The sequence below is a fragment of the Suncus etruscus genome, chromosome 10 (genome assembly GCF_024139225.1).
Source record: "Suncus etruscus isolate mSunEtr1 chromosome 10, mSunEtr1.pri.cur, whole genome shotgun sequence".
Classification (NCBI taxonomy): domain Eukaryota; kingdom Metazoa; phylum Chordata; class Mammalia; order Eulipotyphla; family Soricidae; genus Suncus; species Suncus etruscus.
In genome coordinates, this window is record NC_064857.1 from 39004922 (window position 1) to 39032638 (window position 27717).

At 44.4% G+C, this 27717-nt stretch overlaps 1 protein-coding gene across 8 annotated transcripts in view; it reads right to left on the reverse strand.

Annotated features, from left to right (window-relative positions):
• Nucleotides 1–27717, reverse strand: part of ARHGEF11 (Rho guanine nucleotide exchange factor 11) — a 146674-nt gene that overhangs the window by 29505 nt on the left and 89452 nt on the right. For 6 of the 8 annotated variants that reach the window (XM_049781944.1, XM_049781941.1, XM_049781945.1 and 3 more), the window contains 8 exons: nt 26817–26866; nt 26244–26301; nt 24178–24356; nt 22091–22162; nt 9591–9710; nt 8047–8077; nt 7527–7603; nt 6106–6243 (listed from right to left, as the gene is read on the reverse strand). In XM_049781944.1, coding sequence (XP_049637901.1) covers nt 6106–6243; nt 7527–7603; nt 8047–8077; nt 9591–9710; nt 22091–22162; nt 24178–24356; nt 26244–26301; nt 26817–26866 — 725 coding nt within the window. The remainder of the gene's footprint in view (nt 1–6105; nt 6244–7526; nt 7604–8046; nt 8078–9590; nt 9711–22090; nt 22163–24177; nt 24357–26243; nt 26302–26816; nt 26867–27717) is intronic. The other 2 variants (XM_049781947.1, XM_049781946.1) reach the window with 1 other exon arrangement.

A 27717-nucleotide genomic window follows, 5' to 3' on the forward strand; every position in this document is an offset into this window, starting at 1 on the left:
TACCCCTGGCTCTCTGCTCAGAAATCGCTCTTGGCAGGCACTTAGCAGGGGGACCATATGGAATGCTGAGATTCGAACCACTGTTGGTCCTGGGTTGGCCACTTGCAAGGCAAATGTCCTACTGCTGTCCTATCTCTCCGGCCCCTGTTTCTAAATGATTTTTAAATTCTTTATAATGACCCTAAATGAGCTACTCAAAGAGCAATTACATAAACCTAGCCCCCAATTGTAACAACAAAAATCCAACATAATATAATGACACAACAGCCTTTTCTGACAAGTTTTCTTAAATGTCAATGGATTAAACTCTCTGTCAAGAACAAATACAGTTGTTTAGATTGAGCAGGTGTCCAATCACCTGCTCTTTATAGATGTCTATAATATTCTAATGTTTTTATCTACAGAAATGGGTGCAGAATGTGTTTGGAAGCCATGGACTCCCACTATAGTGTTTGCTGTAAGTAGTTTTAATGTCACTCTCTCTCTCTCTTTTTTTTTTTTTGGTCACACTCGGCTGAGCTTAGGGGTTACTCCTGGCTCTACGCTCAGAAATCGCTCCTGGCAGGCTGGGGGGACCATATGGGATGCCAGGATTCGAACCACCATCCTTCTGCATGCAAGGCAAATGTCCCACCTCCAAGCTCTTTCTCCAGCCCCACCCTTTTTTTTGGGGGGGTCACACCTGGCAGCACTCAGGGGTTATTCCTAGCTTTATGCTCAGAAATCGATCCTGGCAGGCTCAGGGAACCATAGGGGATGCCGGGATTTGAACCACTGTCCTTCTGCATGCAAGGCAAATGCCCTACCTCCACGCTATCTCTCCGGCCCAGTTTTAATGTCTTCATTTTACTATGCTATAATACCTCCTTGATCTTTTTGTCTACAGTGGTGGTTGGAGATATAGGTTGGTCACCCCAGTTCCACACTGCAATGTTATACTATATTAGACTCGGAAGACAGGGCTCATTTTGATAATGGCATGACAAAAATTCCAATTTATTCATTTTCTATTGATTATGCCTGCCAATATAATCTAATGTTTATATCCATAGATAGCAATGGAATATACAGCTGCATGTTATGAGCTCCTGCTACAGAGCTTTTATTGAGTATGTTACTATAATCTGTTTTCATTGTAGGTGGTTTATGATTTTTGATTGCTTTTAGGAAAGGAACCTGGATGGTCAAGACCTGCTAGACAATATTTCATGGTGTGCACTACTCTTACAGTGCTCAGTAACATAATCACTTAGTTGTCTAGACTTAAAAAATTATTATTGTTTTTAAGAATGCTCTATACACAATCTAACCCACAAAACCTTTATTCAGTAAAGTTTACCGTCACCAATCATGATTGGCCTAGAAAACAAAATCTTTCCACTTAATTTGCCGGTTTTATATTTTTTAAGCATTCTGTCCATTTTACCTGGGTCAGCTTTTCAACTGTAACCCATGGATCAATCCTCAGTGTCTGTGTGCGCATAAATATATGCGTTGGCCACCTCAATGTCTGTCTAATGTCCGTCTGTAATACATATAATATCTATCTGTTGTAGACTGTCCTTCCCTGTTATCCTTCACTCTCTTCTCATCCCCCTATCTGTTATTTCCCCCCATTTAGCCCTTTTTACCCTCAGCTCCTAACTCCTCAGGAAGCGGAACATTCCTCCCACTCAGCCAGCTGCCAACCAGCTCTCAAAGTAAAAAGATAGATTTTCAGCCTGAGAAGAAGCTGCCATTGCCACTGCTGTTGATTTGCTCTCAGTGGCCCTTTACCCACCCGCCCCCCACCTCCCTTCACTGTGGACTGTTGTTGCTACCAGATTTGCTTTCTGAGAAGCCCCCAGCTCAAGGACATTTCCTGATATGTGACTGCTGGGAGCCATTTTTTAGACTTCATAAAACCAAATCACAGGCTGAAGCTGTGCTCCAGATTTTATCCCCCAGTCCCCAGACTATTTCAAAAGACTTAAAGGAGACAAGTATATCTCCAGTGAATATTTCTTTAGATGTATTTCCTTAATAGTATAGCCCTTACTGTCTATCTTTTTTATGTGACAGCAATTTCCCTCATTAGCTTGGATCTATTTAGTAGTAAATTCTAGTAGATAAGTTTCACTAGTGTTCTGAGTTCATGTTAAAACCAGGTTATTAGGGATTGTAGAGCTTGTTATTTTTACCCCCATATGCACCAGTTATGTGGCATTGTTCCTTAAAGCATAGGCACATTAAAATGGGAGGAAATCTTACGCGAGCAAACAAGTTCTTATCTAATAGACATAGGAACACATAAAATTCACATTGTAATGGGGCCTTACATCCTGAACACTTGTAATAGTGAGTTGGCTTAGGCTTCAGAAGACTGACATTGGCCATTCACCCTGGAACCTTGGACCCCATCTATGGAAATAGCATGGGTTTCTACATAAGCGCCAGGAATCAAACTTCTATTGGGAAAGGCCCTAATGCTGCTCTGGCATCAACTTACTCCAGAGTGGGTTCATATGACACCCTGATGATTTGGTAACAGCAACAACCTGCTTTCAGGGCAGGGTTCTCTGCATTGCCACCTCATGGTGAGATGAAACCAGAAGACTTAGGGACCGGAAAGATAGCTCAGTGGTAGGGTATTTGCCTTGCATGCGGCCAAGATGGGACAATCCCGAGTTCGATTCCCAACATCCTGTATGGTCCCTGAACCTGCCAGGAGCGATTTTGAGCACAAAGCCAAGAGCAGCCTCAAGTACCACCAGGTTTGGCCCCAAAATCAAAATAAATTAAGAAAGAAAAAAAGAAACCAGAAGACTCTCTGACTTCGACATAGGATCTGTTCAGAAACCAGGATCTCTAATTATAGAAACCGGACAGCGACAACTGTGATTGTGAAGAATTTTTACTGGGACCACAGAGAAAGACTTTTGGGTTAGACAATTTAGCATGTCTGGAGCCTGTAGTTGGTCTTATGCCAGGATACTTCATGGGTAAGGTCTCCCTGTTTTTAGGCCAAAAGTCTTTCCTTTTTATTTCCCCCAAATTTTGCTGTGCCTATGCAAACAACAACTGCCATACACACACCTTTTTTTATTTTATTTTTTAAAATCTCTTATCTAAAAAAAAGAAGAGAGCTTACTAAACCTTCTGTTATTATATTAATGACTTTATTGGAGATACAATAATTTCCACAACTATACTTGCTACTGAGCTTTCTCTTCTTTCTTTTTTCTTCTCTTCCATTTTATTTTTTAGTTTTTCTATTTGATTTTATTTTTTTTTAGTTTTTGGGTCAAACTCAGCAGTGCTCAGAGGTTACTCCTAGCTTTGTGCTCAGAAGTCGCTCCTGGCAGGCTCGGGAGACCAACTGGGATGCCAGGAATCAAACCGGAGTCTGTCCAGGGTTGGCTGCATGCAAGGCAAATGTCCTACTGCTGTGCTATCGATCCAGTCCCAGCTTTTCTAATTTCTCTCTATTTTTCTCAATAACTTTGCTTTCCCTTACCTTGAAACAAATGTATTATGATCAGTTATGTCAACTAAGTGATGCATTTTCTTTAAATAAAAAAAAAAATAAAAAAAGGTCTTTATAGAGGCTGGAGAGATAGCACAGCGGTAGGGTGTTTGCCTTGCAAGCAGCCGACCCAGGACCAATGGTGGTTCGAATCCCAGCATCCCGTATGGTACCCTGTGCCTGCCAGGAGCGATTTCTGGGCAGAGAGCCACGAGTAATCCCTGAGTGCACAAGTGTGGCACAAAAATGAAAAAAAGAAAAGAAAAGAAATAAAGTCTTTATAAATATATAGCTTTAGTAGTTAAAAAGTAGAATGTGGGGAGAGAGAGCTACATCACAAATTTTGTTTTACATCACTGGGAAATGATCCTGAGCACAGAGTGTAGTAAGTTGCCCCTGAGGGTTTGATGGCTCAAACCCCCTAACCACACACACACACACACACCCCAAAATACCAAACAACAAAACCCTTCAAACAACAGAGTCAGGGAATAGTACAGTGATTAGCACTCTTGACTTACATGTGGCTGACACAGGCTCAATCCCCTGTAAGCCATATGATTCCCTGGGCGCTGCCAGGAGTAAGCCCTGAGGACTGCTGAGTGGGACTTGCCAACTACCTTCCTCACAAAAATATTAAAAACCAGATTCAGAGAAGGAAAAATAAAAGACCAATTAGCCAGCTGATGGCAATCCTTAAGAACAAGATATGGGCCCAAAGTAACAGTGCTGTGGCTTGGAGCATTTTCCTTACAAATGCAAGGCTGAATTCAAACCCCCTTACCCTATGCATGCTGGACATGATCCTGGCTGTTCGGCAGTTTGCACTTCCTGATCTGTGTGAGCATGACAGTGACCAGTGAGCAATACAACTGAACAGATGTAAGTGCCATGGCCAGGGAATGTGATCCTCAGGCAGCATGTGTGTGCACATCTCGGAACACAAACAAGCCCTGGAAGTCAAGTGTGACTAGTGAGCATGTGTGCCAGAACCGCAGATAAAGGAACCTAGCTAGGAACACTGAGTTGTGGGAGTTCCAAAGGCCCTGAGGCACTGTAGCAGCAAAGGCAGAAATAGTGAAGGGAGGGGGTTAAAGTACCAGTAAGTCATTGAAAGATCAAGATGTGAACCTGGACCAGGTGCTGCAGGGCTGCCAAGGAGGAGAGGGGAGTGGTCTTGTAGGGGGCTTATAGAGACCAAGGTCTTGGCCAACAGTACTAGGAAGGGCTGAGTCCTTCAACACCCTCTTGGGCCCTTCTTGACCTATTTTCTCACTTTACAAACTCTGTCACCCTTCTGAATCTTGAGAATTAAGTGAGATTTTCCCCTGAGCATAGTACCTGGGATATTTTGATGACTGTTATATCTATATTTCTTTCTTTTCAAATTTTTTTTAAACTTTATTTATTGACTGATTGATTTTTGGACCACACCCAGTGGCACTCAGGGGTAATCGCTCCTGGCAGGCTGGGAGACCATATGGGATGCCGGGAGTCGAACCTGGTCCCTCCCAGGTCAGCCACATGCAAGGCAAATGCCCTACTGCTTGCTGTGCTATCTCTCTACCCCCTATATCTATATTTCTTACAAGAGCTGAAAGTAATTAGAGCTTGTTCTCTGGATAAAATAACTAAGAAAAATACTAAGTAACATCATATAGTTGGTTTATAAATCTGAGAAATATATCATTACAGTGGTAGTTTTTGTTTTGGGCCATAGTCGGCAGCACCCAGGGCTTACTCCTAAGCTCTGCATTCATAAATTATTCCTGGCATGCTTAGGAGGACTATATAATGCTCGGGCTTGAACCCAGGTTAGCCACGTGCAAGGCAAATGCCCTACCTGCTGTGCTATCATTCCAACCCCAATGGTGGTAAAATTTTAAAGAATGCTGTTTTACATGACTAAGAGAGCTTTCTCCAAATTCTGTAATAGGCAATGCCCTAGCTTATGAGTAACAGTGACAGTAACTTTCAGGTGAGCCTCTTCCAGTCAGCCCAGCTCCTCTGCAACCTTTCTACAGAGCCTGAACCTGTCGTGCTGAAGTCTTCAATGACCTCCACCATTCATCCTAGTAAGAAATGACTCTCGGGCCCGGAGAGATAGCACAGCGGTGTTTGCCTTGCAAGCAGCCGATCCAGGACCAAAGGTGGTTGGTTTGAATCCCGGTGTCCCATATGGTCCCCCGTGCCTGCCAGGAGGGATTTCTTAGCAGACAGCCAGGAGTAACCCCTGAGCACCGCCGGGTGTGACCCAAAAACCAAAAAAAAAAAAAAAAAAAAAAAAAAGAAATGACTCTCAAATTAAGATTCTGTAGAACTGATTCCGTTCTAAAAGAAAAGGTAGAGCCAGTGTTGTGGGGAAACATAGAACAAACACTGCAGACATGGGAAGAAAGACCAAATCTCAGCTCTCTACATGCCACTTCCAAACAGCTGCTCACAGAAACAGCAAGGCCTCACGCCTGTGTAGCTATATACACCCTGTGCTTCTCCGCTTGTTCTCTAGATGTCTAGCGCAAAACAAGTTCAGCTGCTTATTCTGGTGCCATGGTTCTGGGTTAAGGAAAAGAAACTACAGTCTACTCTGACTCACCCACCTGGTCACTGGTGTGGGGGACAGGCACATCGGAGCCCTGTCGCCGGTGGTGCTGGGCCACGCGGGCCATGATGACAGGGGAAGTTCGAGGACTATCCAGACCAGGGTCTGATAAAACTGAGTTCCGATTCAACAAGGTCTAGAGGAACAGAGAGGTTCATAAGAAAGAAACTCATCCACAAAGTGTTCAGCTTACTTGCGGCTAGTTGGTGTGATCTCAGTGCCTGGTGTGATCCTGAGCTCATCAGGTCTCACAACAACCCTCTGAGATTAATAGTACTATTCCTCCCACTTTTCACAAGGGACACTTGGAAGAGGTTAGAGGACCAGCAGAAAGATAGAACAGCTCTGAATGTGGTGTTTCCCAAGCTCAATCATAGCTTAATCATATCCTTCAGCACTCCACTGCTTCCAAGATGTTAAGCCCTGGGACAGCTACTCAAGTACATGCCCCTCCCCCTTACTACCTTCCTGGAGATTTTCTCAGAGGGATTCTTTCACATACATTCTTGGGTCACACCCGGTGGCGCTCAGGGATTACTCCTGGCTATCTGCTCAGAAATAGCTCCTGGCAGGCACGGGGGACCATATGGGACACCGGGATTCGAACCAATCACCTTAGGTCCTGGATCAGCTGCTTGCAAGGCAAACACCGCTGTGCTATCTCTCCGGCTCCTCACATACATTCATTATCTTCCCATGAACAGAGTGGTGTCCTCACAATGAACTCTTATTTAAAGTTAGATTTTAACTATTTAATCACAAATTTCATTAACCTGGTTAATTAATAAATATTTTGATATCAAGCCCTCTTCCATGGCTTCACTTCATATTTCAAGGGTCTATTTGGAATTTATATTTGCAAACTTAGAAAAACTTTAGAAGAGCTGACCCTTGATGCTCATACCTGAAGGTTTGTGTGTATGTGTGTGTGTGTGTGTTCATTTTTCGTACAGAAACGATGAGATGTTCAAATAGAAAACTTGAAGATGCTGAAAGGGTGACAGACTGCCACTTCCAATTAGATCAGAATGTTAGCATTTACTTAAGGCCCTTGGAGAGGGAGAGGGAGAAGGAGAGGAAGAGGGAGAGGAAGGGGGAGGGGAGAAGAAGAGGGAGAGGGAGGGGAGGGGGAGAGGGAGAGGGAGAGGGAAAGGGAGAGGGAGAGGGAGAGGGAGAAGGAGAGGGAGAGGGAGAGGGAGAGGGAGAGGGAGAGGGAGAGGGAGAGGGAGAGGGAGAGGGAGAGGGAGAGGGAGAGGGAGAGGGAGAGGGAGAGGGAGAGGGAGAGGGAGAGGGAGAGGGAGAGGGAGAGGGAGAGGGAGAGGGAGAGGGATGAAAGTACAGAAAAGGTCCACTGGCAGAAGGCCAAAATACGCTTGGTGAACATAAGGATTATCTGGGGTTTTCCCTGCGGGTACTCACCTCACTGAGGGAAGGAAAGCGCTCGGTCCCAGAGTCCAAACCACTGTCCCCCTCCTGGGAATCCAGGGAGAGTCGGCCTGAGAAGGAAGAGTTTAAATAGGAAAAGGAAGGCGCTAAGGCCCAAGAAGAGAAGAACTTGGATTCTGGGCACCCCTGAACTCACCCTAACCCTCTTCTGGCTCTCATTCATTTCCTCCTGCAATAAAACCTTTGGGTTCCTCAGTGCCAAATGCAGGTGGGCCAGTGGTCTGGGCACCATCATTTCACCAATCCCATGTTACCCCATGTTACCATATTAGTGGTTCCACCTCTTCTGACTGAGAAGTGCCTGATATCTGTGCATGCCAGTCCCTGCCCCCACAGCTCTACTTCTCTCACAGAGGGCAGGCACAAAAATTCCCCTGCACTCCAAATCTGCCACATATTTGGATTTGGGAGGATAGAGTAAATAAGAAAATAAGAAACCCAGACAAAAGCTATGCCAGCAAAAAAAAAAAAGGGGGGGGGGTGATAGACTTACCCTCTGATGCTCTCTGGCTGGTATCGCCATCCTAAAAACAAAACAAAGAAAAGAAAGGTCCAGAGGGTGGGCAAAACAGTAGGAAACTCTCCCCTATGGTTTCCTCCATCCGACTCTTCATCTCAGCAGGTTCTACTGGCTTCACATATGCGGCCTCTTCTGCACCATGGCCTAGAAAATGGCTCTAGAAGAGTGACCTGAGCATCCTGTCCTGTTTGAGCAGCACAGACAGCTCTGATGATTAAAAGGGAGTTGTGCCAGCAGAACAACTGTAGGGTCACCAGAGTCAGTGTCTGGGACTGGGTCCGCCTGTGGCTGTGGGCTGAGTGGAGAAAGAACCTCTTTCAGGTAGAAGAGAAGACTCCAGCAAGCAGCCAAGGGAGGATGAGGGAAGGTGCCTCCAGTCTGCCAAGGACGGCTGGTAGGGTGAGCCAGCATGATGGCAGGTACCTGTTCGCAGTACCTAGCTCTTCCCCCTGTATCTCACACAGTCTTGCAACCACTCTCAGGCAGCAGAACATTCTCAAGTCACAACAGAGAGCCTGAAGGATGTGCTCAAGCTACAAAGCCGGAGGACGGCACCAGGATTGACAGTCACATCTGCGGAGTCCAGGCTAAAGTTTCTGAGACACCCCACATCACAGGCAGTGAGCACATGACCACCAAAGAGCAGAGGCAGCCCCATCCAGGCCCTGTGCCAGGAGCACTATCACTCTCAGTCACCCTGTTAAAAGGCACAGGACCCTTCACCTTTGAGGAACCTGAAGCTCTTAGAATGGGCTGTTCACCAGAGCGAGAGCCTGACTGCAAACAGTTCAAATCCTGTCACTTATAGGACACTGAGTTCAGAGGGGAAATAGTGTGACTGATTAGCCCATGTTAACCAGACATTTTGGTTAGACTGTTTTAAAAAAGATAATCCTAAAATAATTTCTACTGGCTTTAAAAATATTAATTCTTAGAGCCCTTCAAGTTTCTGGAATTACTTCTTTTTTTTTTCTTTTTTCTTAACTGCCCAAAGAACTAAGGACTGATGGAGATAAGGCACACATAAAGAACAAAGTCCTTCCTAGAAGAGATAAGGCACTGTGATCTCTCTGAGGTTTCTGCAGAGCGGTTAGCTGCGCTATTGTCCTGCCCAGCACTGCAGGTCCTTTAATGGGCTGAAGAAAAGAGGAAAAGAGGCATAAAAGCTACCAGATGAGGACTGAGGAAATGCATGTAAAACCAATTGTCAGAGAGGAGGAGCAAAAGGATCCAGGAAGGGATGGGTAAATAGGTGACTAAAGCCAGCAGTCAGACTTATCCATATTCTTTTTTGCAAGTGGAAGCCCTCAGAGGACAAGGAAATCTACTTTCTCTTTGTCTTTCGGTCAAGTGTTGGGGCCAACATTCTGTCTCTCTGAAGCTGAACACAAACAGCCACTGTTTCTCTGAATGACACTAACCACTTGCTAGCTGGACCCTGGGTGCTGCCATGGTGCCTAGCCTATTCCCAGATAACTGCTTTGTGGTGTCCTGGAGCTGTGGCTACCATCACTCACCACTAAGCCACCAGTCTCCTGCTGGATCTTCAGCTGTAACTGGGAGACTCGCCGCCGGGCACCTTCGATCTGCTCTTCCAGCAGGCTGGCGGGGTTCCGGTTATACACCTCACAGAAATGCTGGGGTGTGCAGGGTGGGGGGAAGGGAGAAGGCAGAAGGACTGGTTAGTAGAGAGCAGATGACTCACAGGTGAGGAGAATAGGCAGTTGCCCAAAAACAGAGTTAGGAGAGGAGAGGTCTGCCTTGAGTAGATGTGCACTGCTTCACCATTATTTAGTAGCAAAAAAAAAAAAAGTATAAATGAAGGAAGCAGAACACAGGAGGCAACTGGAGAAAGACATGAGGACAGGCCTGTCCAAACTAGACCCATTATTCAAGGCCTGGCCTCCTGTGACTCATGCACTCAAGAGGACTGTCCAGATCAGTACCTAAAAAGCACCAAAGAGGAAGCGAACACATGCAAGAAGCACCAGGATGAGAGGGAGGGAAAAGCCTGACTAGAGAGTCTAGCACCACCCCACGGTGCCAGACTGGTGTCAAGTGTACAGCAGGGCACAGCACATGTGCATTGGGCCTGTGCATTGAAGACCCTTAGGCCTGGCTCTGAGTTCAGAAGCTCCACTTGTGAGCGAGGGAGACCTGGGCGAGCTCCATACTTCCACATCGATAAAAGGAAGGGGCAGTACCTGCCTCCTGGGATGGCTCTTGAGACTGAATGAGAGGATGTCTGTAAAGCGATTATGTACCTGACTGCCTGAGGTACAACCAACCTGAACACATGGCAGCTATTGCTTGACAACAAAAGGAAATGCTTAAAAAAATGTGTCTGGTTAAATAGTTATATAAAGGTTGCTGCGGATATTATAAGCTCACCTGGGGTTTCAGAGCTGCCAGACAACCTTCCATTCCACACTCCTCACTGTGAGTGTTATGTCTCCTGTGAGTCTAGCAAGCCCTCAACCCTTCCCTCAGTCTGGCAGGCAGCACCATCTGCTTGGTAAGAACCTTCCTAAGTTGGCTCTCCCTTGCAGACATATTTCCTGCATCTCCATCTGGGGTTAACATCCCAATCGACTGTGGCTCATCTTCGGCAGGTGTGCATCTCCTCTCTCTAGTGAGTGGCTCTTTCCTTTCTGCCCCCAACTATCACTTTCCTGTCTTAGAACAAAATCCACCACCATCAACTCTGATCATTCTTCAAGTCACTCCTTTTCTCTCTCTCCTTTCAAAGTGTTTGTCTTTTGGCCACCCCTCAGCACATACAACTGCAGTCTTCCCATACTTTCAAAGACTAAAATGACCAAGTCTAATGGGCACTTCTAGTCTTCAGCTCTACAAGCTTTCTAAATGGCTTCCTCAAGATGGTCTCTTTTGACTTTCTCACTCTTTACATTCTTGGGAAGGTCTCGCACTCTCCACGCAACTGTGGCTTTCTTCCTACCTCCTCTCTTAATAAGCGAGTTTTCACCTCCACACATTCTCTACAGGGAGTTGGTATATACCTGGTCTTGGGCCATCTGGTGGCATATCTAAACAGAGAGACAAGAGGCATACTTCTGGCCTTGAAGGAGTTTTGACCAACAGGAAGAAAGAAGGAAAAATCAGAGATGATAGCTGTGTGAGGTTGGATTTTGGTGCAGTGTGCTGTGTGTTAGATAAGCACGTAAGTCCCAAAGTTCTACTCAACTCTACTCTCTTTGCCTGAGTAGTACTGTCTAGTCTTCAGTTTCTTTCTTTAATAAAATTTTTATTTGGGGCTGGCACGGTGGTGATACAGGTAAGGTGTCTGCCTTGCCAGCGCTAGCCTAGGATGGACCTCGATTGGATCCCCCGGCGTCCCATATGATCCCCGAAGCCAGGAGCGATTTCTGAGCGCATAGCCAGGAGTAACCCCTGAGCGTCACTGGATGTGGCCCAACCCCCCCCCCATTATTTTTATTTTAGTTACTATGATTTAAAATATTGTCAATAATAGGGTTTAACACATGCAATGTTCCAGAGTTCCAGAAGGGGGTAGAGTGTTTGCCTTGCATACTGCCAACCTGGGTTTGATTCCCAGTATCCCATATGGTCCTCTGAGTCTGCCAGGAGTGATTTCTGAGTGAAGAGCCAGGAGTAATTTTGGGTGCCGCTGGGTGTGGCCTCCCCAAAACAAACCAACAACAACAAACATGCAATGTTCAAACACAACACCCCCCACCAGTTTCTGTTTCCTTCACCATTGTTTCAAGGTCCCCTATTTAGGGCTAATCTCCACTCTACCTCCCTACCGCAAAAAGCTTAATTCTTTAGACCAGTTCAGATTCTGTTGTATTTGGGGTATTTGTTATTCCTGAGATCATTTTGTACCTGTCCCATTCCTTCTGCTTAACTTCACTTAGCATTATATCATCTAGTTCCATATACACAGCAGCAAATTGCATGATTTTATCTCCTTATAGCTAAGAAGTATTCCACTACCTACACACACACACAACACACACAGAGCTGAGTGCTACAATGAACATAGGAGTGCAGAGGGCTTTTCTAAATAGTTTTGGGCCCTTGAGGCAGTTAAAAAGAAGTGGAATTTCTGGGTCATATGGAAGAATCAATTTTTAGTATTTTGAGAAGTAGGAGCAAGAAATCCTAACTGGAGCAAGGAAACACCTCTTCAACAAGTGGTATTGGCACAATTGGTTAGCCACTTGCAAAAGAGAAGTGTCCATATTGTTTTCCCAAAGAGCCGAACAAGGAGATATTTCCACAAGCAGTGGATGAAGGTTCCCCCCTACCTCGAATCCAAAATTCAGTTGTTTTGGTTGCTTGTGTGTCAGTTTCACTGGTGTAGTAATATCTCATTGTTAGCATTTTCCTGTTAAATGATGCAGTACTTTTTATTCATATACCTACTGGCTATCTATGTTTTTCCCAAGTAAGTTTCTGTTTGGTCTCCAGGTTTTTTTTGGCCATACCCGGCAATCAGAGATTACTCCTGGCAGGCTCAGGTGACCATGAAATGCTGGGGATTGAAACCAGGTTGACTATGTGAAAGGCATAAATGCCCTACCTGCTATGCTATTGCGCCAGCTCATGGTTTTCAATTTCAATGACCACCTTTGTGCTGACAAGAACCAAATCTTCATTCAGGCTTTTCTCCTGTGGATTTCTATGGGTGGATGGGTTGTTCATCTGAATGCCCAGTTGGCTCCTTAAGTCTCAGTAGCTGCAAAGTTGACCTGCATGTCTTCCTCTCAAACTCTATCCTCCCTCTGTACTGCTGCATTATTCTCATTATTTATCTAGGCTCCCCAAACTTGAATTTATCTTTCATTATTTTCTACCCTCACTGCCCCTTCCTGCTGATAAGTTTTACTGGTGACATCTGAGACAATGCTCATTGTCATCATTCTGGTGTTATTTCTATTTTTTTTCATTAGACTCGTCTTCATTTCTTTTTTGTTAATGTTGTTTTGTTTCTGGATCATACCCAGAAGTGCTGAGAGCCTACTCCTGGCTCTGCTCTATAGAATTACTCCTGGTAGAGTTGGAGGACCACAGGGGATGCCAGGGACTAAACCTAGATTAGCTGTGTGCAAGGCAAATGCCTTACCCACTGTGCTACCACTCCGGCCCTGTCATCATTTCTTTTATTTATATATATATATATATATATATATATATATATATATATATATATATATATATATATATATATATTATTTAAACACCTTGATTACATACATGATTGTGTTTAGGTTTCAGTCATGTAAAGAACACCCATCACCAGTGCAACGTTCCCATCACCAATGTCCCAAATCTCCCTCCTCCCCATCCGACCCCTGCCTATACTCTAGACAGGCTTTCCATTTCCCTCATACATTCTCATTATTACAACAGTTCAAAATGTAGTTATTTCTCTAATTAATCTCATCACTCTTTGTGGTGAGCTTCCTGAGGTGAGCTGTAACTTCCAACTCTTTTCTCTTTTGTGTCTGAAAATTGTTATTGCAAGAATGTCTTTCATTTTTCTTAAAACCCATAGATGAGGGCCCGGAGAGATAGCACAGCGGCGTTTGCCTTGCAAGCAGCCGATCCAGGACCAAAGGTGGTTGGTTCGAATCCCGGTGTCCCATATGGTCCCCCGTGCCTGCCAGGAGCTATTTCTGAGCAAACAGCCAGGAGTAATCCCTGAGCACCGCCGGGTGTGAACCCCCAAAACACACACACACACACACACACACACACACACACACACACACACACACACACACACACACACACACAAACCATAGATGAGTGAGACCATTCTGCATTTTTCTCTCTCTCTCTCTGACTTATTTCACTCAGCATAATAGATTCCGTGTACATCCATGTATAGAAAAATTTCATGACTTCATCTCTCCTGGCAGCTGCATAATATTCCATTGTGTATATGTACCACAGTTTCTTTAGCCATTCGTCTGTTGAAGGGCATCTTGGTTGTTTCCAGAGTCTTCTATGGTAAATAGTGCTGCAATGAATATAGGTGTAAGGAAGGGGTTTTTGTATTGTATTTTTGTGTTCCTAGGGTATATTCCTAGGAGTGGTATAGCTGGATCATGTGGGAACTCAATTTCCAGTTTTGGGAGGAATCACCATATCACTTTCCATAAAGGTTGAACTAGACGGCATTCCCACCAGCAGTGGATAAGAGTTCCTTTCTCTCCACATCCCCGCCAACACTGTTTATTCTCATTCTTTGTGGTGTGTGCCAATCTCTGTGGTGTGAGGTGGTACCTCATAGTTGTTTTGATTTACATCTCCCTGATGATTAGTAATGTGGAGCATTTTTTCATGTGTCTTTTGGCCATTTGTATTTCTTCTCTGTCAAAGTGTCTGTCCATTTCTTCTCCCCATTTTTTGATGGGATTAGATTTTCTTGTTAAGTTCTGTCAGTGCCTTGTATATTTTGGAGATTAGCCCTTATCTGATGGGTACTAGGTGAATAGTTTCTCCCACTCAGTGGGTGGCTCTTGTATCCTGGGCGCTATTTCCTTTGAGGTTCAGAAGCTTCTCAGCTTAATATATTCCCATCTGTTAATCTCTGCTTTCACTTGCTTGGAGAGTGCAGTTTCCTCCTTGATGATGCCTGTAGTCTCAATGTCCTGGAGTGTTTTGCCTATGTGCTGTTCTATATATCTTATGGTTTTGGGTCTGATATCGAGGTCTTTAATCCATTTGGATTTTACCTTCGTACATGATGTTAGCTGGGGGTCTAAGTTCAATTTTTTGCAAGTGGCTAGCCAGTTGTGCGAACACCACTTGTTGAAGAGGCTTTCTTTGCTCCATTTAGGACTTCTTGCTCCTTTATCAAAAATTAGGTGACTGTATGTCTGGGGAACATTTTCTGAGTATTCAAGCCTATTCCACTGATCTGAGGGCCTGTCCTTATTCCAATACCATGCTGTTTTGATAACTATTGCTTTGTAGTAAAGTTTAAAGTTGGGGAAAGTAATTCCTCCCATATTCTTTTTCCCAATGATTGCTTTAGCTATTCTAGGGTGTTTATTGTTCCAAACGAATTTCAAAAGTACCTGATCCACTTCTTTGAAGAATGCCATAGGTATCTTTAGAGAGATCGCATTAAATCTGTATAATGCCTTGGGGGGTATTGCCATTTTGATGATGTTAATCCTGCCAATCCATGAGCAGGGTATGTGTTTCCATTTCTGCGTGTCCTCTCTTATATCTTGGAGCAGAGTTTTGTAGTTTTCTTTGTATAGGTCCTTCACATTTTTAGTCAAGTTGATTCCAAAATATTTTAGTTTGTGTGGTACTACTGTGAATGGGATTATTTTCTTAATGTCCATTTCTTCCTTATTACTATTGGTGTATAGAAAGGCCACTGATTTTTGTGTGTTAATTTTGTAGCCTGCCACCTTGCTAAATGAGTCTATTGTTTCTAGAAGCTTTTTGGTAGAGTCATTAGGGTTTTCTAAGTAGAGTATCATGTCATCTGCAAACAGTGAGAGCTTGACTTCTTCCTTTCCTATCTGGATTCCCTTGATATCTTTTCTTGCCTAATCACTATAGCGAGTACTTCCAGTGCTATGTTGAATAGGAGTGGTGAGAGAGGACAGCCTTATCTTGTGCCAGAATTATAGAGGGAAGGCTTTTAGTTTTTTTCCATTGAGGATAATATTTGCCACTGGCTTGTGGTAGATGGCCTTAACTATATTGAGAAAGGTTCCTTCCATTCCCATCTTACTAAGTTTTTTTGTTTGTTTTTTGGGCCACACCCGGCAGTGCTCAGGGGCTACTCCTGGCTGTCTGCTCAGAAATAGCTCCTGGTAGGCACGGGGGACCATATGGAACACCGGGATTCGAACCAACCACCTTAGGTCCTGGATTGGCTGCTTGCAAGGCAAACGCCGCTGTGCTATCTCTCCGGGCCCAGTTACTGAGAGTCTTGATCACGAATGGGTGTTGGACCTTATCAAATGCTTTCTCTGCATCTATTGATATGATCAGTGATTTTTATTTTGCTTGTTTTTGATGTTGTGTATTATGTTGATAGATTTACGGATGTTAAACCATCCTTGCATTCCTGGGATGAAACCTACTTGATCGTAGTGGATGATCTTCTTTTTCTTTTTTTTTTTTCCTTTTGGTTTTTGGGCCACACCCAGCGATGCTCAGGGGTTACTCCTGGCTGTCTGCTCAGAAACAGCTCCTGGCAGGCACGGGGGACCATATGGGACACCGGGATTCGAACCAACCACCTTTGGTCCTGGATTGGCTGCTTACAAGGCAAACACCGCTGTGCTATCTCTCTGGGCCCGGATGATCTTCTTAATGAGGCACTGAATCCTTTTTGCCAGGATATTGTTGAGGATCTTTGCATCTGCATTCATCAGCGATACTGGTCTGTAATTTTCTTTTTTCGTAGCATCTGTCTGGTTTAGGTATCAAGGTGATGTTGGCTTCATAAAAGCTATTTGGAAGTGTTTCCATTTGTTCAATTTCATGAGTCTTGCCAGGATTGGTAGTAGTTCCTCTTGGAAAGTTTGAAAGAATTCATTAGTGAATCCACTTGGGCCTCGGCTTTTGTTTTTGGGCAGATATTTGATTACCGTTTTAATTTCATCAATAGTGATGGGGGTGTTTAGATATGCTACATCCTCTTCCTTCAACCGTGAAAGATTATAAGAGTCCAAGAATTTATCCATTTCTTCCAGGTTCTCATTTTTAGTGGCATAGAGTTTCTCAAAGTAGTTTCTGATTACCCTTTGAATTTCTGCCATATCAGTAGTGATCTTTCCTTTTTCATTCCTAATACGAGTTATCAAGTTTCTCTCTCTCTTTCTTTGTTAGTTTTGCTAGTGGTCTATCAATCTTGTTTATTTTTTTCAAAGAACCAACTTCTGCTTTCGTTGATCTTTTGGATTGTTTTTTGGGTTTCCACTTCATTGATTTCTGCTCTCAGCTTTGTTATTTCCTTCTGTCTCCCTATTTTTGAGTTCTTTTGTTGAGCACTTTCTAGTCTATTAGCTGTGTCATTAAGCTACTCAGGGGGCCCAAAGAGATACCACAGCAGCGTTTCCCTTGCAAGCAGCCGATCCAGGACCAAAGGTGGTTGGTTCGAATCCTGGTGTCCCATAATGGTCCCCCGTGCCTGCCAGGAGCTATTTCTGAGCAAACAGCCAGGAGTAACCCCTGAGCAACACCGGGTGTGGCCCAAAAACTAAAAACCAAAAAAAAAAAAAGCTACTCAGGTAAGCCCCTTCTTCCTTCCTGATGTGTGCTTGCAAAGCTATAAATTTTCCTCTCAGTACTGCTTTTGCTGTGTCCCATAAATTCTGATAGTTTGTGTCTTTATTGTCATTTGTTTCCAGGAACCTTTTGATTTCCTCCTTGATTTCATCTTGGACCCACTGGTTATTGAGTATGAGGCTGTTTAACTTCCAGGTGTTAAAGTTTTTCTTCTGTGTCCCTTTGGAATTCACAAATAATTTCAGAGCCTTGTGGTCAGCGAAGGTAGCCTGCAATATTTCTATCTTCTTGATATTATGGAGGTATGTTTTATGTGCCAGCATGTAGTCTATCCTGGAGAATGTCCCATGTACATTGGAGAAGAATGTGTATTCAGGTTTCTGGGGATGGAGTGTCCTATATATATCCACTAGTCCTCTTTTTTCCATTTCTCTTCTCAGGTCTAGTATATTCTTGTTGGGTTTCAGTCTGGTTGACCTATCCAGTGTTGACAAAGCTGTGTTGAGGTCCCCCACAATGATTGTGTTGTTATTGATATTATTTTTCAGATTTATCAACAATTTTATTAAATATTTTGCTGGCCCCTCATTCGGTGCATATATGTTTAGGAAAGTTATTTCTTCCTGCTCTACATACCCCTTGATTAATATAAAATGTCCATCTTTGTCCCTGACAACCTTCCTGAGTATAAAGTTTGCATTATCTGATATTAGTATGGCCACTCCAGCTTTTTTATGGGTGTTGTTTGCTTGGATAATTTTTCTCCAGCCTTTTATTTTGAGTCTATGTTTGTTCTGACTATTCAGGTGCGTTTCTTGTAGGCAGCAGAAGGTTGGATTGAGTTTTTTGATCCATTTAGCCACTCTGTGTCCCTTAACTGGTGCATTTAGTCCATTGATGTTGAGAGAAAGAATTGTCCTGGGACTTAATGCTATCTTTATATCGAAATTTGGTGTGTCTTTTGGTTAGTCTTGTCTTAAATTAGGTCTTTCAGTTTTTCTCTTAAGACTGGTTTTGAGTCTGTAAAGTTTCTGAGCTGTTTTTTGTCTGTGAAACCATGTATTCTTCTGTCAAACCGGAAAGTGAGTTTTGCTGGGTACAGTATTCTAGGTGAAGCATTCATTTCATTCAGTCTTGTCACAATATCCCACCACTGCTTTCTGGCCTTGAGTGTTTCTGGTGACAGGTCTGCTGTAAATCTCAAGGATGCTCCCTTGAATGTAATTTCCCTTTTTGATCTTGCTGTTTTCGAATTCTGTCTCTATCTGTGGGATTCGTCGTTGTGACTAGGATGTGTCTTGGGGTATTTTTTCTGGGGTCTCTTTTGGTTGGTACTCTTCGAGCATGCAGGATTTGATCACAGGTATTCTTTAGCTCTGGAAGTTTCTCTTTAATGATGTTCTTGACCGTTGATTCTTCCTCGAAATTTTCTTCCTGGGACTCCAATGATTCTTAAGTTGTTTCTGTTGAGCTTATCATAGACTTCTATTTTCATCTGTTCCCATTCTTTGACTAATTTTTCCACTGTCTGTTCATTTTCTTTGTTTTTTTTTCCAATCTCTCCCGCTGTATGAAATTGTTATTTATCTCATCTTCCGCAGCACCAAGTCTATTCTCAGCTTCTGATACCCTGTCCCAGAGCTTATCCATTTTGTCATTCACTTCGTTTACTGACTTTTTCAGGCCTGTTAGTTGACATGTTATTTCAGTTTGGAGTTTTGTGATTTCTGTCTTCATATTTTCTTGGTTCTTATTAGTGTTCTGTTAAACTCGATCCATGGTTTCTTTGAGTTCTTTGAGCATCTTCCATATTGCTTGTCTAAAGTCCTTATCTGAGAGGTTGATTAGTTGGTTGGTCATTATCTGGTCATCAGAATTGTCATTTCATTCTCTATGTCTGATGCTGGCCTGCGTTGTTTCCCCATTGTCACACTTGTATTGTGGGTTTTTCTATGTGTTGTGGTGGTATTCATTGGCTAAATAATGTAGGCAGCCACACTCCTCTGGCTCTGCCCTTTCTGGATGGGTCGACTTGCCTCAAAGGGAGGGGAGTCCTCTGTGGATGAAGCCTCACACAGGATCAAATCTCAGGCCCGAACATGCAGCAGAGAAGACAGTCCGGAGAGAAATGCTGGGCTTCAGTGATCCAGCACAGTTCTTAGTGTGATTTTTTTCTTCTTGTTGCAATGGTGTTCTTTCCTTAGAAAGAGCGCATGGCTGTGTAGCGAAGTGGAGCGGCCGTGCTCTGCTGGAGCCTCTTTTCGGCCCACTCCCAAGAGGTTCACGCGACAGGACAGTAGATGACACACACAGGCAGCACTCACAATTTTTCACAGTTGGGCCCCACTGGGCAGGCATAGTTTCGTAGATTTTTCCCAGCCTGACGTCACAAACAGGGGACCTGGCTTCTGCAAAGTACTGCTTATAGCCGGTTTTCACGTTATGGAGCAGTTCCTTGGCGTTCCCGCCCTAGAATGGACCTCTGGGAGAGCGAGTTTTCTGGAGCCTCTTTTCGGCCCACTCCCAAGAGGTTTACGCAACAGGACAGTAGACAGACACACACAGGCAGCACTCACAATTTTTCACAGTCAGGCCCCACTGGGTAGGCGTAGTTTCCCTGTCATCATTTCTTAAAGACAACTGCCATCTCCTAAACAGATTTCCTTATTGTCAATTTACTTAACATATTTCCCTGAAGAAAAACAAACTTAAGGATATCATAATTCCAGTACTCAAAATCTTTTTGCTCTGTTCCCAGTGTATTCAGAATAAATTCCAAAGGCAAAGGCCTAGGGATGCAATGCTGATTGGGCCCTGAGGTGCCAGGCATACCCTGGTGGTTCTGAGGGGATGAAGGCAGGGGCTCTAGAACTGTACCTGATGATGCTTGAGATACCGTGTCATGCTGGGGGCCCCTTATTATTATTATTATTCTTTTTTGTGGTGGTTTTGGGGTCACACCTCGTGGAGCTCATTTTTTACTCTTGATGGGTTGGGGACTATATGTGTTGCTGGGGATCAAACACAGGTCAGCTGTGGACAAGGCAAGCACCCTACCCGTTGAACTATATGTCAGGCATAATGGCCCCTTATTTTTGAGCTACTTGTTTGTTTTTTGAGACATGCCCAGCGGCGCTCAGAGGTTACTTCTGGCTGTGTTCAGAAATCGCACCTGGCAGGCATGGGGAACCATATGGGATGACAGGAGTCGAACCACCATTTGTCCTGGGTTGGCTGTGTGTAAGGCAAATGTCCTACTGCTGTGCTATCTCTCTGGCCCCTAATTTTGAATTTTAAGATGAGTTCTTCATAGACTTTAGCTCTGTACTTTTATCAAATGTCTGAGTCGCAAATACTTGGAATTAAATTATTGTCTTCTGGAGATATGTTCCACTTCTTTCTCTATCATTGTAAGACTTTTTTAATGTATGTTAACACTTAATTGTAATATACTAAAGATCCTGTTCCTCGTGGTCCAGCTGAAATACCATCCTCTGTGTGACATTTCTTTCTGCAATTCCCATTATTAATCACTCCCTTTTGTTCTTCCTACAAAATTCTTTGTTTCCACCACTTCCTCCTACTGTAACTTGAGCCTCTGCTCCCTTTATTTAACAAGGTGGTGTTTTTTGTTATTGTTTTTGAGTCACAGCCGGTGACGCTCAGGGGTTACTCCTGGCTATGTGCTCAGAAATTGCTCCTGGCTTGGGGGACCATATGGGATGCCAGGAAATTGAACTGCAGACTGTTCTAGGTTAGCACGGGCAAGGCAAATGCCCTTTCGCTTCCGTCACCACTCTGGCCCCTAGCAGGGTGGTTTTTAATGGGGAGAGCATTCCCACCATTGCTTTGGGGGCAACTCAGTGTTTGGGATCACTTCTAGCATACAGGGAATAAAATCAGGCCTAGGCACACAGCCCTCTGAATGATCTCTATGACCCAAATGAAAGTCTGGTAGCAGAGGACTAAACCCAAAGATTTACTTAAATAGGGCAGAACTCCACCCCCAGAGCCACAGCTCCCTACTAGATTTTAATCATGTTTGAAGACTTATCTCAACTTCCTCATCTCTGAATAGCACAGGAGCAAAAACAAGGTCTTATGTACAGTCTTCATTTATAAGATATTTGCTGTTATTAAAATGAAGGAATGAGTCATTCGCTGCAAGTCACACCTATTATAGAAATTTGCTAATTACTGCACAGAAGTCAATCTTACCTTTTCTGGGCACATCACTCCCCGGGTCTGGAACTCTCTCTTCTCTGTCTGCCAACAATGTGCATGACTTTCAGCCTAGCCTGCCATTCTCTCCTGTTCCTTTCCTTCTTGGTAAACTTCCCAAATCAATTTCAGCCAACTCTGATTTTCCTAAGTTCTAATGTCATTTTCTGGGGGGAGGATATACCAGTTTGGACTCAGGATTTATACCTTGTGGGGCTCCAGGGTCTCATCTAGGATGCTGGGGATTGAACTGAGGTTGGCCAAGTGCAAGATAAACTCTATCCACTGTACTATCACTCTGACTCCATCACTTGTTTGTATTTTGTCTGATTCTAATATACTATTCATGAATTTCATTTCTTTATCCACATCATTGATCAAATTCTGCCTTAACAAATTCTAGTGAACCACAACCACTCTTTCATGCTTTGAAGGTTTTATTCTTTAGGAGTTTCCTGATGAGAAACGCCCCTTTTGGCAAATCATGCTGATAAAAATCTCATTTCATTAAGGCAATGGTGCACTGACTTCAGCAGTGACTTACCTGCAACTCCTTTTCCTCCTGTCTCAGCATCTTCCTAAGAATCTGGGTGGCATGTTTCTGAACTTCGGGGTCCTAAGAATAGAAAATATGGCATTAGTGAGGGATGGGGGCCAGTGTAAGAGAGAAATTTTCTTCTACTAGCTAATTCTTTTTTTTTTTTTTTTTTTTTTTGGTTTTTGGGCCACACCCATTTGACGCTCAGGGGTTACTCCTGGCTATGCGCTCAGAAGTCGCTCCTGGCTTGGGGGACCATATGGGATGCCGGGGGATCGAACCGCGGTCCGTCCTAGGCTAGAGCGCAGGCAAGGCAGGCACCTTACCTCTAGCGCCACCGCCCGGCCCCCTACTAGCTAATTCTTAGGCAAGGCAAACTGGCAGATAAGAATCTGGGCACTAAGTAAGTTTTTTATTGGGGGGGTGGTGGGCCACACCCAGTAGCATTCAGGGGTTACTCTTGGCTCTCTGCTCAGATGTCACTCCTGGCAGGCTTAGGGGACCATCTGGGATGCTGAGAATTGAACCGGAGTTCACCTGGGGTTGGCTGCATGCAAGGTAAACACCTTACTGCTATGCTATTGCTCTGGGCCCCTAAGTAAGTTTTGACTCTTAGTACCTCACCAGGATTCAGTAAACATAAAATCTTACTTGATTCTCCCAAACTTCCTTGTAGCTTTGGCTGTAATCCCCTGAGATATCAAATTGCTCCTTAAAGTCTCCCTGAATTTAGTGGATGACACTTCTTTCCAATGGAAAAATCCTGTTCTTGATCCCGGATCAGCAGTCTTCGCTTGAAACTCACACTGATCGACCTTCCCTCCTAGTTTGTTCTATTTCTGCCTGGCCCTTTACAGACCAAACTCCCATTACACATTTTGATCCTTTTTATTTGTTTTTGGGCCACACCCAGTGGTGCTTAGGGGTTACTCTTGGCTCTGCACTCAGAAATCACTCCTGCAGACTCGGGGGACCATATGGGATGCTGGAGATCTAACCCGGGTCTGTCCTGGATTGGCAGCATGCAAAGCAAACACCCTACTGCTGTGCTGTTGCTCTGGCCCCCATTTTGCTCCTTTAAGTAAGCTTTTTCTCCAGAAAGGCTCCCTACTCTTACCCAAATGAGAGCAACTAGTGTGAACAAGACTGCATCTGTGCATCCCTTCTTTAGATAAGGAGGTCCTCTGAGGACTTCCTCTTCTTCAGAGAACATAGGCCTATGCCTATAGACAAAACCATGCATACATCTACATAGAGTACACAGAGGCACTGACCAGCCCCTTGAGTGCAGACCTTGTTTTGCTCAACTCTTTGTTTTTGAGCCACATCGATGATACCCAGGAGTTACTTTTTCCAGCATATAAGACGACTTTTGAAACGAAAAAAAGTCAACCGAAAATCGGGGGTCGTCTTATACGCCGAGTATATCCTGAAAAATGTTTCAATATGCTGCTAAACGAAAATTGTCTGAATATTGCCACAAAACGAATTTTCCAACTCGATCCTGTACCAATCACTGCAAGGCTGCTCGGACCGCCTCTCTAACTCAGCCAATCCAAGCAGACTTTTGATGCATGCAAATTAGACAATGTTCTGGACCCAAATCTACACTGTAAAAAGCCTGCTCAGATTGGCCAGAGTCAGAGAGGAAGTCTATTACAGTATAACCTTTGAACCTTTACTTGTTGTGATTGGCTCACTGTGGTACATGAGCACAGGCACACATGCAGCACAGGAACGTTCTGTCTGATACAGCGAATATAGGCCTAAACCTATGTTTTAACTGCAAAATTAGGGGGTTGTCTTATACGCCGGAAAATACAGTATTCCTGGCTCTGTGCTCAAGAATTACTCCTGACAGGATCAAAAAACCTTATGAGAATATTGGAAATTGATTCCAGGTCAGCCATGTGCAAGGCAAAGGCTCTACCCACTACACTATTGCTCTGGCCCCTGCTCAGCTCTTTGATGGTGTTCATGAACTCTGTGGCTAGTCCCTGCTTACCTGTACCCCTTAATGAAATCTGCTTTCTTTCCCACTTAGAAAGTCACAAAGGTACAATAGTGAGGACAGACTTCAGGAAGAATGTTACCTGTAGAGGTTTAGGTCCTGTGATACGCTGTGGAGGTGGCAGAGGTGGAGGAGGAGGAGGTGGCGGTGTTAGAGGGGTGACCCGGGGAGCTCCTGCAGGGGCTGGGTCTTGCTGGAGTCCAGAGACACCAATAGATGCTGGTGATGAGCCCAGGAGGGTAAGGGCAACATAGGCCCCCGCTGGAGAGAAAGACAAAGAGATGTTCACTCAAGTGGTATGATCCAAAGAGCTGATATTCAAGCTCCAAAAAGAGGGAGTTCAGGTGGTAGAGTTCAGGGATAATGCACTTGCCTTGCATGTACTGACTCTTATGTGATTCCAGGAACCAGAGGGAATTCACTAAACCCTGCTAGGAGTGATTCCCAAACACAGAGCCAGGAGTAAGGCCTAAACCAAATAAAAATCACAAGCAACAACAGTGAAGAAATTCTTCTTTCTCCTTTTTTTTTTTTTGGGGGGGGGGAAGGGTTCCCCCACATGGTGATGCTCAGGGGTTACACCTGGCTGACTCAAGAATCATTCAGGCAGGCTTAGAGGACTATATAGGTGCTGGGGATTGAACCCAGGTCAGCAACAAGACAAGCATCCTACCAGCTATCCTATTTTTTTCCTCTCTCTTTTCTTGCAGTTTGTAATTCTACGGCTAAAGTTCTCACTTTTGTTTCGGGGCTAAACCTGGTGGTACTCAGGGTTTATTCCTGTCTTCATGCTCAGAGATCACTCTTTTCAGGGCTCAGGGGAACATACATGGTGCTGGGGATGGAACCTGGTTCAGCTGTGTGCAAGACAAGACAAACACTTAACCCACTATACTATCCCTCTGATCCCTCCTTACTCTTTTTGTTTTGTTTTGTTTTTGGTTTTTGGGTCACACCTGGCAGTGCTCAGGGGTTACTCCTGGCTCTATGCTCAGAAATCGCTCCTGGCAGGCTCGGGGACCAGAGGGGATGCCAGGATTTGAACCACCATCCTTCTACATGCAAGGCAAATGCCTTACCTCCATGCTATCTCTCCGGCCCGTCCCTCCTTACTTTTAATGTCTCATTCATTCTCTCTCTCTCTCTCTCTCTCTCTCTCTCTCTCTCTCTCTCTCTCTCTCTCTCTCTCTCTCTCTCTCTCTCTCTCTCTCTCTCTTTTTGGTTTTTGGGCCACACCCCTCGGTGCTCAGGGGTTACCCCTGGCTGTCTGCTCAGAAATAGCTCCTGGCAGGCACGGGGGACCATATGGGACACCGGGATTTGAACCAACCACCTTTGGTCCTGGATCAGCTGCATTGCAAGGCAAACACCGCTGTGCTATCTCTCCGGGCCCCATTCTCTAACTCTGCATCTATTCAAATATTCCTCTTTGCCATCCAGAGACAGTAGCTGAAGCTCTACCTATAAAGTGAGCAAAGAAGCCTCTGCTTCTTCCTTTCTGTTGTCAAATTAACCCACCACATAAAACCCTCTGGTATACTATCCCTGACACACAGACACTTAAATTACAGTTTTTCACTGTTCATACCCTAAACATTTTGGGGGGGCAAGACACACTCTACAGTCTCTATGGGACCATGCAGTGGGGGGAAATCAAACTGGGGGGGTTGTCTTGAAAATGCAAGGCAAGTGCTTTATCACTGAGCCCCATCACTAGCCCCATCCTTTAATTCTTTCCACCATATGTACTTTGATTTGGCTATCCTGGATGACTCAACTGTTTCTCGGCCTCAAACAGGAGGTCTGGTTCCCCCACAACAGGTAACAAATGAGAAAGAAGGTTCCTAACATGAGAGGGGAGTAAATGATGAGTGGGATCTTGTTATAGTAGGATATGGGAATGGCAAAGAGGTTAAAATAAAGAGGCCTGAAAAGAGACCAACAGTGAATCCATTCAAATTCAAGTTCTTTGAATCACATTCAAAGAACTGTCTAAGCAGATTGTTTTAGCTCTAGGTGAAGGTGAGATTGCAGCTTACTCCAAAATTGACAAAAACTTGTGGCAAATAAGTCTGTTTTAGGTCTTTGTCATCTCCTCCTAGCTCATTTGCTTCCTACTTTCTTTGTTGTTGGCTTTCTCCAACTTACATTTGATAAGCTTCACCACCTCCAGGTGTGAACTATTGGTCACCATCGTGCCATTCACCTGTTGGGGGAACAAATGATATTGAATTACAGTGATAGAATCTACAAATTGAAGATGCCCACCCATTTTTTTTAAAGACCTTTTCTAAAACACTTTAACCATCGAAATTCTGTACTGTAGATGGAAAACGCTGAATGATGGGGCAGAGTTTGCTGTGGACTAACCTCAAGGCTGACCTTGGGGACCTGGCAGGAAATCGAGCCTCACTACATAGGGAGAGCTGAGAAATCAGAGGCCTCGGGATCTTCACTCATCACAGCTTCTAGATTTTATTTATGTCATTTGTGATGGGAATAACAACACCTGTTCGAAAGACGCTGGGCTACTTTTGAATCAAGAAGGGCTATAATGAGGGGCCTAGAGAACTCACTCCCCAGCCTCTGAAGAAACACTATACTTCTGTCACTCTACTAGCCCCTAAAAGCAGCAGCTGGCTGATGGCTGGTACAACAGAGAAGCATGCAGGATGGACCAAGATCAGGGCAGGTCTGTGGACCATGCCTTCAGTCACTTACCTTAATGATTCGGTCGCCTTCTTTGACACCAGCTTTCATGGCTGCACCGCCTATGAGGAGAAGGCCTAGTTAAGCGAAGCCTGGCAACTTTCTTGGGGTAGCCAGACCCATGCAAATGCCCTATTGGAACACACTGGGTGAACTTCCTACTCTGCTAGCAAAACAAGTATTTTTAGGATAAAGTGAAATGTATATGGTCCCATCTCTTTCTTGACCTGGCTCAGACATTAAGTTTCCAAACAGAAAAACTAGAGGGGAGAGGGGCCGGCGAGGTGGCGCTAGAGGTAAGGTGGCTGCCTTGCAAGCGCTAGCCAAGGAAAGGACCATGATTTGATCCTCCGGCGGCCCAAATGGTCCCCCCAAGCCAGGGGCAATTTCTGAGCGCATAGCCAGGAGTAACCCCTGAGCATCAAATGGGTGTGGCCCGAAAAACCAAAAACAAACAAACAAACAAAAAAAAACAAAACTAGAGGGGAGAGATAGGGTCTAGTTTCAGGAGGGTATACACTTTATTTGAATATGTCCAGATGTGTCCCAAGGTCACTTCTTATCTGGTGGGAAAAAACGAGTTTAATATCACTGTTAGTAATAATAATTAAAAAGTGAGGGGCTGGAGTGATAGTGCAGTGGTAGGGCGTTTGCCTTGCATGCGGTTGACCTGGGATGGACCCTGATTTGGTCCCTGGCATCCTGGTATGATCCCGAGCCAGGAGTGATTTGTTTTTTGTCTATTTGTTTTTGGGCCACACCCAGTGGCGTTCAGGGTTTACTCTTGGTTCTGTGCTCAGGTTCCTGGCAGGCACGGAAGACCATATGGGATGCTCCAATTCGAACCAACATCAGTCCTTTGTCGGCCGCTTGCAAGGCAAATGCCCTACCACTGTGCTATCTCTCCGGCTCC